The sequence below is a fragment of the Crocodylus porosus genome, unplaced genomic scaffold (genome assembly GCF_001723895.1).
Source record: "Crocodylus porosus isolate Cpor-Errol unplaced genomic scaffold, CroPor_comp1, whole genome shotgun sequence".
Lineage (NCBI taxonomy): Eukaryota > Metazoa > Chordata > Crocodylia > Crocodylidae > Crocodylus > Crocodylus porosus.
In genome coordinates, this window is record NW_017728886.1 from 171,674,412 (window position 1) to 171,688,940 (window position 14,529).

Consider the following 14,529-nt stretch of genomic DNA (forward strand, 5'->3'; position numbering starts at 1 on the left):
ACTTTACAATGACAGGCTGAGAGCCATGGGGCTCTTTAACCTGGAAAAGTGCAGGCTCAGGGGTGATCTGATGGCCACCTATAAGTTTATCAGTATCTAGGGGGACCACCAGTATCTAGGGGAACGACGAGGGAAGACGAGGTCAAACAGTCATAAACTACTACAAGACCATTTCAGGCTGGACATAAGGAAGAATTTCTTTACTGTCCAAACCCCCAAGGTCTGGAACAGTCTGCCATCGGAGGTGGTTCAAGCACCTACACTGAACATCTTCAGCAGCAAATTGGATGCTTATCTTGCTGGGATTCTATGGCCTCAGCTGACTTCCTGCCCTTTGAGCGGGGGGCTTTACTCGATGATCTTCTGAGGTACCTTCCAGCTCCTTAGCAACCCTGATGAAAAGCCTCACAGGCTAGATGACCCACTCATGTAGGCTGCATCCAGCATGCGGACCAGATATTTGAAACCTGTAGTTTATACAGAGAAGTAGAAGCCATTCAGTAACGTTGAAAAAAAAAATACTGTGCATGTATGGTTGCAGTTACATTTCCTAATCCAGAAAGTAATTCATTTCAAAACTAACTTTTTGTACCTTTTTTGTCTTGTCAGAAGGTTAGAAATCTTTTCTAGATGTGATTGTAGAAAATATTTTGCTTTGGTTTATATGACCATATTTAACAAATAATTTAATGTTATGTTAATATTAAAAAATCAGTTATTTATAATCCCAATAGTAATTTGTTGTTGTTTGTCATTAAAAAAAATGGTCTGTTTCAGGCTTGACTACTACAGAGTTACTTTTTCTTATAGCTGAAAGAAACAGCATTTTTATTTATTTTTCCCCAAAATTTGATTGCTTGTTTTAAGGTAAGGCTTTGTCACAACTTTTGTGAGACAGCATGTTTTTGAAGAATGATGTTTCTTCCAGTGCTTTGAAATAGAACTTCTAGCTACAGCTCAAAAGAAAATTGTTTATACTTGAAATATTTTTAGCAGAAGTAGCAACAATGGAACAGCCAAGACCATTGATTACAAATGGTGTTTTATATATATAAGTTTGCATATGTGTTCCCAATTTTTTCCCATTTTAGGTTGAGGCCACCAAATTATTTATGGACCTGACAATAGTCATTTCTCATGTTCTATTTTTTTTAGCCAGACTTGTATCTTTTTGAGCTCTGATGAAATATTGTGTTTTTTTTTTTTTGTATCACAAGACATTGAAGGTTGAGGTAACTGATTCTTTGTATCTCTGTTTCTGTTTCTTCCCACTGATTTCTTATGTCATGTTCTACTTTTCCATTTCTTCAGGCCAGGCAAAAGATCTTTAGTATTACAAATATCCAAAGGTCTCTGTTTATGACCTTTTTATTTTTGCCTTGCCTGATTTATAGCAGATTTCTAAATGCTTTTGGAAATTATGTTTTCCTGCATCTATCAAAATCTGAATGTTGCTACCAGTATGAATACATGCTTTTCCCAGTATTTGAAAATATCTATTTGAAAGTATCTTTTACTATGCTCTTATTCAAAAATATGTATTGGTCATAGAGGAGATCAGAGAACATTTAATATCTTAGAGATTAGAATCTCTTAATTTTATGGCAGTGTTAATAGCATAATTTTGATTTATTGAAGACTACAGTTTTTGATGAGTGTATTTTTTGGGGAAAAACAGACTCAAAGAGAAGCCTCAACTAGTGGAGGCTCAACCCTGTTGTACTGGGTGCTGTGTAAATACATAGCAACAGACAGGTTTTGCCCCTAAGAAGTTATAGGCTAAATGGAAAAGGCAGAGAATGGGGCCCAAAGTACAGGTGATAGAGACAAATTACCTTGTTCTGCTTGTAGCAGAGCTGGGATTAGAGCCTTGTTGTCCTGACTTACCAGCCTAGTGCTTTGGACCAGATTTCCATAGATATTGTGATATACAGCTCAGACATGTCTCTGTTCGGTCTGGTCAGTATCTAATTACGCAACTGTAAAGCAGTTAAATTCTAAGTGTTAATGATGATGTTTCATCCTTTAAGGTTGTGCTTCTCTTTGTTGGGCAAGTGGTAGACTGTCTGCACTTCAGAGCACACAGAGAAATGCACCTACGACCTCTCTTATGTATAACATCATGAAGTTAGCTTCCCAAACAGCAGCTGAGAACAGCATAATTCAGCAAACAGTCTTTTCTCTTCTTTCCAACCTTGCTGTGTCGCATGACTGCAAAGGTGTGATTCAAAAGGTAAGTAGGTGTTACATATTTGCTTCTGTATTTTCAAATGCCCTGAAAGCTGGTAGATGCCTGAAGAGGAACTATGAAAGTCATGAGTCTGGCTGTTCAGAGCGTTCAGAGTTCAACAAAAAAACTTGTATATGTGCATGTCTCAATGAATCAAATGTAGCTATTGATGTGCATATAATTGGGTTCAATGTGATGCGACTGAGCAGGGGAAGGATGGTGAAGTGGCAAGCATAACATCGTTATGTTCCATGATTATTCTCGCAAGCATCAAATTCAGGAATTCTCAATTCACTGCAAAGTAGGAATAACTCTTGTTATATTGTCTCCTGGGCCGCCTCCTTCCCCTAATTTACATTTACATAATATTCCTGAGGCAAGTAGTAGAACATAGTCATGTGTTCATATACCAGTACTTGTTCTGTCCTATTTGAAAATCAGTAATTCCACAGCTTGCTTATCTCTCCTGCTCTTTTCTGTTCTTCTTTTCCCCCATTCCTTTGCCACACATCTCTGATTAGTTGCCTTTTCCTTCCCCTTCTTTGCATTTGTCCCTGTCAAACATCTTTCTCTTTGGATGTTTCTCTTTCTTGTGGTAAGTAGCTTCCATCTTGTTTCCTCTTCTTGTATAACCCTGGTATTCTTTGTTGCTAGTTTTTCCTAGTTTCCAGTAACTTTTGCTGCATCAGAGCCTTGAGGGCTATAAAAGCAGGTGGAAACTAGAAGGCTGAAGTATATTACTGTACTCTGCTCATAAGAGCCCTTCACCTTCAGGAAGATGTTTGGTTACCACTTTTTTGTTTAAGCTGAAGGGATCTTAATTTAAAGGGAACAATAGATACACAGTGAAATACAGTACAGTTGGACAGACTCTTCAGATCTTGTTACTTTTACTCTTTAGGTACATACAGGATAATATTTAGATTGGCCGTACCAGGGATAGGCTCAATAGAACAGTTATGCAGAGGACTTAAATTGCCCCCCCAAAAAAACAAACAAACAAACAAAAGAGTTGGTGCACTAACTTAGTTTGAGATCAGATTAACCCAATCTAAAGAAAGGGTTAACTCGAGTTCATAAATGTCTATAAGGATTTGCAGTGCAGCCCAACAGCTTGCCCCAACCCCCGAGCTGCACTATTCCCATCCTGCCCTGACCCTGACTGAGCTATTTTTAGCCCTCCCTGTCCCTTGAAACCCTCTGTTCTTCCCACCCATTTCCCCCAACCCTGAGTTACTTCACTAGCTCTAGACTTTCCCCTAAAGTCAAAGCAGACTATTTTGGTGCAAAGACCAGTAATGTGGTCTGGGCTCAAACACCTCAAAGAATCTTTGGGCTCCAGTCTCAGAGGATTTCACAGAAACTGTACTTATGCAGTAAGAAGAGAACTGAGGAATGATTATTCCAGTAATCATCAAAGCTTTTCAGACCCTTTTATTCTCAAGTATTAAAATAGATGTTGCATGCTTCCTGAAACTGCTTTGACCTCGTCTATCTAACTACTAGCAGAAATTCCATGCCTTTCACATCATGGAATATTGAACAATATGGGTATGTAGTATACATAGTTGTTTGAGTATTACTTCCCTCTAAATTGTAAGTGAAAGATATTACCATTGAATATTGCCTGTTCTGTTTCAACACTCAAATGTTTACTATAATGTCAGCTCAAATAGAAGTGAGAAATGTTAGTTCAGTAATTAGATATTAATCATTTAACTGCAGCACTCAACGTTGTCTTTTATACTATATTATTTTATGATACAATATGTCACTCTGTTTTGTACTGCAATAATATTAGTATATCAAAAATACATATAACAGTGATTTTCAACATGGGTGCCTTGATATCCTTTCAAGGGAGCCACAGGTTGCCATGTAGTGTTAGTATTGTTAGGTGTGCAAACTTGATTCACAAAATGCAGCAAGGGATTTCAAATACGCTTCTGAGTTGTTTGCAACAGAAGAGTTGTTCTGTTATTTTTCTGAAGTCAAAAGGTGAGTGAAAACTGAGAACTGGCATTTTTTTAAAGGTACCTTGACTCTAAAAACATTGAGGATCACTGATATAACTCATTAAAGTGAAATACTTCATTGATTGAATTGTTTTGTTTCTTGTATTGCTGTAGAAACAAAACTCAATCAGCTAAAACATGAAACAATGGATATTTTACTTTATATGAGCATGACTTTTGTTAGACTAATTGGCATTATGTTATCTTGTTAACATACAGAGTGATAAATGAAAATAGTTCTGTATTTCACTTTTTGTACAACCTTTTGACCAAACTTCATGTTTTTTACCACCTTATCCCCTGAAATACTTAGTTAATAACTTTTTAAAAATATAGTGTAAATTACAGTATTGTTGGCTTTGAATCTACAGACTGAGAAGCAATAAACTGAGTATTGATATTAAGACTGTAATTTGGGAAGTCTGCAAGGGGACACCAATAGGCATTGCTACAACAGAAGCGCTTGTTACCTGCTTTAGTTTCTATAACAAAATATTGCTGAAGAATTATTTGTATTTTCTAATGTGTGCGTAATAGTCAAACTCATAATGAAACAATAGACAAGGAAGACCATTTACCTGGGAAATACAAGAGGTTTGAAAGAAAAGTTATTGGGATGACTTAATGTGTTTTTTTTCTCTCTTCTGACAGAGTAACTTCTTACAGAACTTTCTGTCTTTGTCATTGCCAAAAGGAGTAAATAAAAACTTCAGTACTCTGGCCAGCCTTTGGCTAAAGCTTCTATTGAACATTTCCTTTGGAGAAGATGGACAGCAGATGATCATGAAGCTAAATGGTAGTTTAGACCAAATTGTTGAAATGAGCAAATATAAGCATAAGAGTCACCACTTAGCACTTCTTATTCTGCACAATATGTGCTTTAGTCCAGCTAACAAACCCAAGATATTGGGTAATGGTAAGTACCCAAAGGTTATTCTATCTAAGCTTTTGTCCATATATTGCAATACTGTGTTTTCATTGAGAAGTAGGGGATACTTACTGAAAAAGTATTGTTTCTAAAAGATTTTTTATTAAATTAATAATTGGCTATTCTAATACATTTTAGAAAAATTTAAACCTATAAAATACTGGAAGAAGTATATTAAAAAAAATAAGACTATCAAATATAGACCCGACACGATGATTATGATTTACAATTTTAATTTAGATTTATATCCTGTTTTACCCGGAAAGGCTCAAGATGGCTTTACAATAATCTTATCATTAATTTTTAGATTAAGTATTTTGAAATTATATTGTAGTATGAATGTAACATTTTTAGCAATCAATTATGAATGAGTGACCATGCCTTTCCAAAAAGGAAATGGAAAGAATCCCTAAATATATAGAACACCAGTTTTAAAATCTAATTTAGGAACACAATAAAAAAGGAAACTTGTGAATTAGTTACAGATGCTATTTTTCAATTGCACAACTTCTTCTCACTAGGAGGGTGGTGAAGCAGTGGAACAGTTTACCCTGAGAGGTGGTGGAATCTCCATCCTTGGAGGTTTTTAAGCCTCACTTGACAAAATATTTGCTGGGATGATCTAGTTGGGGATGGTTGTGCTTTGAGCAGTTAGTTGGATTAGATGACCTCCTGAGGTCCCTTCCAACTCTAATTTTCTGTGATTCTGTAAACTTAGTCTGGGCAATTAGTTGCTTTGGAAAACAGTGTCTCTTATGTTAAACTACATTGATTTTTCTCCAGGTGAAACCCACAATACTGATACGTATGGCAAAAATGCTTCTTGTAAATGGAAAAAGGTCATTCAACCTTTAGTTAAAGTATCCCCATTGCCATTTTGAACCATAGGAACTCTGATACATGAGATGCGGTGGCTAGCTGGAGAATGCTAATTGACACGCTCCAGCAGACTCAATTAATCAAGCACTGTAATTACAGCATGTCAGAGCAGCCTTCCTGCACATATACAGACACCATACATGTTCTCATGGTTTTTTTCTTGGATCGTTATTCAGATTCAGCATTCTGGATAAACAGTCATTATTCAGCTCCGTAATCTGGCCTAGTGATTCTCAGCAAGGATACCACCACATGCTAGGATGCTGTGAGATCTTTTCAAGGGTGTCGCAAAGTGCAGTATTAGCACTGTTAGCTGTATAAACTCCTACACATGATTCACAATATAAACCCAGAGATTTCAAAAAGGAATACATAATATCAAATCATTCTGAGCTACTGTAGTCTTTCTCAGCCCTTCGCAACAGAAGAAATGCTTTATTTTTCTCTACTCAGAAAGTGAGTGAAAGCTAAGAGCTGGCATTTTCCAGCAGGTGCCTTGAGTCTATTGAGGTTGAGAACCACTGGTCTAGCCATTGTATTTATATTGTGGAGCAAGCTATCAAGTGTGTTGCATAAACAGACCAGGCAGTTCAGAGTCCCCTGAAAATCTGGAGATAAAGCATGGAGACCAGAGAGGACACCATAAAGATGTAGCAAAATGGACAGAATGACTTGGTTTTCATCCCTTTTTGCTTGTTGCATTGATTCTGTATAGGTGCTTATTGGGTGTTCTTAAAATGATTTAATGGAAATGAGTTATTCAAGCTTGTGTATGTCACTGTAGTTGTAATTTAAAATGTTCGTGCTTTTCAGACTTTGCTATTTAATTTTAATTGGAAGGAAACTAATCTAAAATAAAAATATTTTCTTAAAATTATTTTATAGTGCTAAAATGTCCAGTAGGTGCTTGCTCAAATTTGACCTGTTCTGTTGGCACAATAGGAACAAAGTTTATACAAATACATGTTGAAATATATAGAAATACAGGCAAATTTTCAGTGCAAGAATATTTCAAAGATTAAAATCCATTTTAATGTACTGTGTTGGGCTTTTATTTTCCTCATTAGATAAAGCTATTGCAGTGCTGTCTTCCTGTTTGGAAAATGACAGTCTCACTGTTCAAAGAATTGGAGCATCTGCACTTTGGGCTTTGCTTCACAATTATCAGAAGGTTAGTATTTGGCAGACTTTTGCTAGTTAAGAAAAATCTCAGAACTTGAAAATTTTCTCTAATGAAGGAGATGTCTTTAGCATGCTTTTGCATTAACGTTGATCCTCTACATATTTGTTATAGTGTAACACAAATCCTCTCAGAGTTATAAAATTATGTATCAATCCTGAATTTTGCTTGGCCTTGGCAGCTACCAACACCTATGTAAAGCCCTGAAACTTCACACAAATGCAAGGACCCAGTCACACAAAATAAGTTATAAGATTTGGTCCTAGGATTGGTGAAGCAAATTATTTGCCACATAAACCCTATATATCTTAAGAGAATGCTCTTTTTAGGGTCTACCCCAAGGGTTTCCCTCAACTAGTTTAAGACAGGTATCAGACATACAGCCCATGGGCTGGATCTAGCCTGCAGAGCCACTGTATCCAGCCCACTGAGCTACCAGTGGGCCACTGAAATTTGAGGGGGCATGGCAGGAAAGAGTGGCCTGCCCTTCTGAGGAATCCAGGGCACTTGTATAGGAGGATGAGCAAGGGCTGATATAGTTCCAGTCACCATCCAGTCACTTCTTCTGTTACCACTAAAAGAGACCCAGCTCTTTGGGCTCCCCTTGCCACCACCGTGCTGCATGAGCTGGAGCCAGAGCCATTGCCACCATGTATAATGTGTGTCTCCTATATGCCATTGCCACAACAGACATGTGGCAGCAGCAGAAGCTTCAGCTTTGGCATAGGGCACACTGCATGTGGTGGGAGCCAGAGCTGCTGCCACCACTGAGCTTCCCTGTACCCCAGACTAGATCTGTCCTGGGACAGGAGGTGAGTTTGACATCCCTGGCCCTAAGCCATACAAGCCCCCAGCCCTGTCTATATTACCTTGAGCCAGCTACACACAAAGGGCTTCTTTCTTAAAGGGCCTCTTTTAAAAGATCTGTTCTCAAGAAACATTCTGCTAACTAATTTAGATATCAGGAGGCGTTACTTCACAGTCAGGGCGGCTAGGGTCTGGAACCAGCTTCCAAGAGTAGTGGTGCAGGCTCCTACCCTGGGGGTGTTTAAGAGGAGGTTAGATGAACATCTTGCTGGGGTCATTTGACCCCAGTACTCTTTCCTGCCATGGCAAGGGGTCGGACTAGATGATCTGCTCAGGTCCCTTCCGACCCTACAAACTATGAAACTACCTGTTTCTCATTCTGTTAACGGCTTTATGTACAGGCCATAGAGATGGGAAGTGGGGCATAAAAGGGCTGGAAGTTAAGTACAGGGACTTGTATGTTTGCTCCTGCTGGACTACTTATGTTTGTGACCTGCATGATCTAGGTGAGTTCTGAACACACTAAAGAGTGGTAGGCTAAGGGGAAGCTTGAACTTGGCTCCGATGCACAGCAGAGCTTCTAGAGTTAAGTCGGACCATTGCCCTTAGGAGATAGCAAAGAAATTTCTAGTGTTGGTGATCACTAGGTTGGAATACAGGGTGGACAGAAATAGAAGGGTAGATGTACCCAAAGACTGAAAGCGACGTTTAGGAGTAAAGTCCATAATGCTTCATTTCATTGGGATCTGTTAATTTTTTCCCAGTGTGTATGATGGTACAATCTTATGTTATGCTGTGAAGTTCTAGAATGCCATATTTTGTTTTCTAGCTGCCAAGACATTAACTGCAGGCTGAAAGGGTAGTTTCACTGCATGTCAATTTTTTGGAATAAGATATTAATAGATTATTCTTTTTGTGCTACAGGCAAAAGTGACTTTGAAGAATCCTTCAATAAAGAGAAGAATAGATGAGGCTTATTCTTTAGTGAAGAAAAGTAAGTTATTGTAGAAGTTGGCTTCCATCTCAAAAAATTAACTAAATTTGTAATTTTTCTATCAAGATAGATCAATACACTTTATTGTACAACAACAAAAAACCCATTTTGCTCTATTGTAAGGTTTTCTAAAACTTCAGGGTTTATATGATGATCCTTTTAAATTCACAGATAGGCGTCTCCTTAAAAAAAAAAAAAAGAAAGAAAAATTCTTCTGACAATTTTTAAATAAGAATGTGATGTGGTAATTGTAAAGATTAGTCTGACCAATAAATTTAATTGTGCTTACAGTAAAAAAATGTTCTGTGCCACCTGCTACCTCTGAATTAAGCTTTGTACAAGAAACATTGCCTGGTTAAGACTGGCGTCACTTAACACTGCTCAGTTGATAAATTCAACTACACAGAGATGAATTCAGGACTGTTCGTTGCTGTATTCTGTCTGTATTGCTATCTAAGATGGCTGGTTTTTACTTTGACCTTGGATAGGGTTTTAGAAAACTTGTTGAAAACATCTGCAAGTAGCTGTAATTTGGACAGCTTTTATACCAAGATTAGCTGTCCGTGCTGGCAGAAAATTAAAAGCATCTGTTTGGGGACTTTTCCATGAACAGGACATCAGAGTAGGGCTGCAGCTCCCTTAAGCTTGTCAGTTTGTCATTTACTTTAGAACCCTGTTTCTGCCAAGATGTCTACAAATGCTTAATCTTAAACACATGAGCATTTTAAGTATGTGTAGGACTGGGGACAAGCTTCCTTACCTTTTCAAGAAGGACCTTTTGGTTTTGTCTTGGTGATGGTTAACATCAGGAAAGTCAGTTTTGCCACTGTATCTGATGCAGTTTCGTTTTGTGGATTTGATTATCTTGGCACTCATCTCTGTTGTGATAGTTTTGTACTGTTACAGCCTCTTTAAAAAAAAAAAAAAAAAAGAAAGAAAAAGTGAAGAATGTGGGCAGGGAATTTCTTGTTTTCCTGTCATGATTCTCCTAGCATTGAACAGTTTGTATATCCATAATGCTGTCTAAATGCAGTTTGTGCTGTACAAGATATTGATTTTACAATCTCACTTATTTGCATTAATAACTTAATGAACTACTGAATTTTGCAAATTAGTAGGTTGAATCAACACAATTAAAATTCATAATGGATTAAGATAATGCATTATAATACCTAGGGCCCTAGATTGTATTGTTTGTAAAATAAATAAATAAATAAATGAGGTTGTAATTATGTCTTACAATCATGCAAAGTTGTTGGGAAAGCTTACCTCAGGAAGATTTATCTAACTAGCTTACCTTAGTTGAAGCCTTACAAGGTTGACTAGGCTAACAATTCATAAATGGGAATGCACTGATTGGCATGCTGAAGGAGTTCCTTCATGCTGCACTTCTGACATAAACCCAAGTGCTATCTGCACCATCTCCAGAAGGATCCCAAGACTGTGCTGGAAAACAAGCCCCATCCACCTACTCCCATTTTTGCTCGTCACTTAACCAAAAAATGTTAGATGGTCCCTTTCTGCTACATGCACAGTGATTCTTAGGATCTTAAGTCTCAGGTGTGCTCCAGGGCAGTGCTGGACATGCCCCATTCTGCCCTATTACCTCCTCCTACACAGTGGTTATTTTCAAGAAGCAGCAAGCAGCATATGCAGAGTAGAGGTAGGTGGGACAGAGTGTGTTTCTTGGAGACCAGCTCTTTTTGTTTTCTTCTCATTTTCTCTTTTGTCCTATGGAGGCAAAGTTAAAAAATAAATAAAAGGGGGATCAAGCTGTTAGACACTAAGACAACTGCCAGGATGGCAGTAGGGTTAACCCAGGCTGATCAAAGAATGTTTCCTTGCTCCTGCTGAGTGAGAGCTTCCAGGGCTGATTATATTGAACTTCAATAAGGCTAGTGTGAAGCACTGTTACAACATCTTTGAGAGGTGAAGAGCGATTACTGACTTGATGCACACAAAATAGGAAGAGTCTCCTATATCTATCATGGGTTTTATTTAACATTTAAAGTGTTGTATTTTGTGAAATATTAAAAGTTAATCAAAAAGCACTCCAATCTTTTTTTTTTCCTCTTTAGCTATTCCACAGCCAGAAGAAAATCAGTTAAAAGGCTACCACTTAAAGTGTTTAGAGAATTTAGTTCAGCTTCTCAACAGTTAGTGACTGTTAGAGGACTTCTCATATTGAAGTTGGACAACTTGCTCAGTGGAGAAAGTAGAATGTGAAGAAAAGACGTTTATTCCTTAGATTTGTACATGCAGCATGTTACAGAAGAAATTACGACATCTTTGGAAAAGTTGATCACCTTATGCCAAAGAATTTATATTGAATGTGGTTGGACCTGTGTATATTGTAATCCCAATGGGAAAATTTGAGAGTGCTCTTACGTGTGGAAAGTGCAAAAAAAGATTATGTTAAAATTATTACTAGAAAATATTAGTTGTTGATTTCAGCAAGTCTAAATAAAGTATATTTTATCAAAATGAATGTTGATTATGAACTGTAATTTATAGCTGTATAAGAGCAAGATACATTTTAATACTCTCATTTCTTTAAGGATTAATTTCTACATCAGTTGTTCTGTTGTATCCTGATATATCATAAGTGACATTAGCTTTCATATTCCAATTTTTTTCAGTTATAAAATTAAAGTCTTTATTTCTTAAATTAATGCAAAGTAAAAGACTAGTCCCTATTGATACCACAGTGATAGTTCTGTGAATATAGCAGATCTGTTGTCTGTATACATATTTGTGGCACTTATATTAAAAATCAAAATGCAGTAGTTTTAATCCCAGTGTTGTTGAAAATATTTCCAGAATGCCTTTGCTTTTAGAGTTCTGGAACTGTACAAAAACTTGTTCACTTCAGGAATTTAGTCTGTTATCTGTGATTTAAAGAGCCATATCTACACTGCTACCATATTAATAATGTAATTGGGGGACAGCTCAGTAAATTCTATACAAGCTATAACCAAGAAAACTAAATTGTGAGAAGAGTGTTGTAATGTAAAAGTTTGGCTAAGAGCTTAAATGCTTTTCAAATCCTCAATAGGGTTCTTATGTTCCCCTGTAATACATTTTAGGACTACATCCAGGATAGGTGACACAGGATGATGGCAGACGTATAAAAATAATGGCATGAGGGGGTTTGATCATTTGTTGGAACAGTTGCATAGCCTGCCATACCACAGTTCATGGCAGGACATGCAGTTTTGGAAATTAGAAACAATCCCAATTGCACTATTATCAGCAAGGGATCCTGGTGTTCTCTGATTTAAAAAAAAAAAAAAAAATCCCCAATTTTCGGTTTAAAAAAAGTACCCCGAAATCCACATTTTTCCATGATTAAAATGAAACACCACCTATATATTGATGTGTATATATAATGGTGTTTCATTTTAATCATGGAAAAATGTGGATTTTGGGTAACTTTTTTTTAAACTGAAAATTGGTTTGGTTTGGTTTTTAATTGGAGAAAACCAGGATCCCTGATTATCGGGAATATTGCAACCCAAATGTGGTTGGTTAACAGTATCAGGATAGGGCAACCTCATGTTCAATTTATAGCACCATGCAAAACAGCCCCAAGGATGTTTTGCTTGTTGGTTTACCATTTTGTGGTGCTATACATTGCCTCAACTTGTGGCTAGTTAATCATATCATAGATGTAAAAAGTCCCCAGCGTCATTTGAAAACAAGTAAACAAAAGGTTTAGCCTAAACTAACCTCTCTAAAACAATGGAAGCAGACCTTTATGTCCCCACCTTTAACTGCCCCTCCTCTTCCTCACTAGACCTAGCAAAATCTTAGAATTAGACCATGCAAGAAAAGACTAGCACTTTCAGTTCACCAGCACAGCATAGCTTGGATTATTTATGAATATGTGGCATTTGAATGTAAGTGTTCTGGAAACACACACAACTGCAAACACACAGTACTGTGCAGTCTGATAACATTAGGCTAGACATTGTCATGAAGATAATGCTGGGGATACTCACCATTAGAACTACAGTAGCTCAAAAAAAACCTAACAAAATCGTTAAGCGACTTTCCTGAAATAAGAAAAGCAACCTTTTTAAACCACCAAAGCCTGATTATCCACTGGGTATAAAATTGTACATGTGTAACTGATTCCACAAGGCACAAGGCAGGGGATCATCAAGTCCATAGTCTTTAATAGATATGGCAACTGACTTAATCTATCCTTGTACTTAATCAACTGACTTAATCTAAGGTGCTACTCTCCCAGTAGAAACCACAAGTGTACAGATGTTCAGGTTTTCTCCCAGGGTAGAAATGGTCACTCAAGGAGAAAAATAACCTGGGGCCAGTCAGAGATAAATCGCACCCAAGAGAGTTTCTCCCTACTTTAACTAGGATGGCAGCACTGAGGTAGCTGGAACTCCAATGTGAACACAGGAAGAGCTTTTCTCCAGGCAGAGCTTTTCTGCTTCCAGATCTACACTAGTTCTCCTAATGGCACATCCCTTCACATCACTAGTGTATATAGGTCTGCTAGTAGAACTTCGTAATGCAAGCAAGGGCTTAGAAAGTCATCAGCCCCGTTCTAATTTGTGTTTTAGATTCCCTGAGGAACTAGAAGCTGCAGGTGTGACTGGTTCCTGTCGAATATAAAATTTAAACATATTTTGCTCAGAAATTTTTCTGAAAAGTCAGCTAACAACAAGCATATTGTGTGCCAATTGTCCTACCTTTTTGAGGGAGGGACAGAAAGCCAGGCCTTTCCTTGCCAGATTCATTAATTTTTAAACAAAAGGAGCTGATTATGCATTAAGAAAGGGAGAAAAGAGTTGTTGCTTCAGAATGCAAAATTCTTTTTCCAGGCTTGCTGTGTAGATGCAATGAAGCAAAGAAAAGAGTGATGCTTTTTCTCCTTAAACTCAACACCAGGATTCATCTCAGTAAGATTAAAAGATAATTTCTTTATTGAGTTCTAAAAATTGAAGAGCTCTGCCATTGTGAAGAAAGAATCGGACACATGCACAAGAATTAGAAACCATTTAAGATTGTACAGCTCAAAAGAAAACAGGTTTGAAAGATTACAGGTAAAGTAACAAAATGACTTGTTGTAGAACTTGTCTATTCAGAATTAAATAGTTCAAGAATCCATTATGTTTAATTGTGCTAGACTCGCACCAATATTAAGCAACCTCTGGATAATCTATTTTATTTGAAAAGCTTGGAATTATCAATTAGTCTAAGGAAATTTATGGGCACGTCTACACATGACCATCAGCTACTTTGCCGTAATGATGCACTTCCCTAGTATAATACACCACTATGATAAAGTAGCTGCTAAAAGTAACCATGCACTGTACATATGGTGCAGTATGGGCTGTTACTGCGCCATGACTTGTTTCTTTCAAAAGGTATTAAATCGCAGCGCAGTTGCCATAGCAATACATACACATGCACCCTGTTACTCAAAAATACTGATACCATTCAGTCTGGTTATATGAAATCTGGATATCC

At 37.3% G+C, this 14,529-nt stretch overlaps 1 protein-coding gene across 1 annotated transcript in view; it reads left to right on the top strand.

The window, feature by feature from the left end:
• The window catches only part of LOC109316845 (rotatin-like), a 139,817-nt gene extending 128,300 nt beyond the window's left edge, over positions 1–11,517 (top strand). The window contains 5 exon segments of the mRNA XM_019545221.1: positions 2,031–2,233; positions 4,897–5,161; positions 7,120–7,223; positions 8,964–9,033; positions 11,112–11,517. Of these exon segments, the coding sequence (XP_019400766.1) occupies positions 2,031–2,233; positions 4,897–5,161; positions 7,120–7,223; positions 8,964–9,033; positions 11,112–11,194 (725 nt within the window). The 3' untranslated portion in view covers positions 11,195–11,517.
• Positions 11,518–14,529: the final 3,012 nt, after the last annotated feature.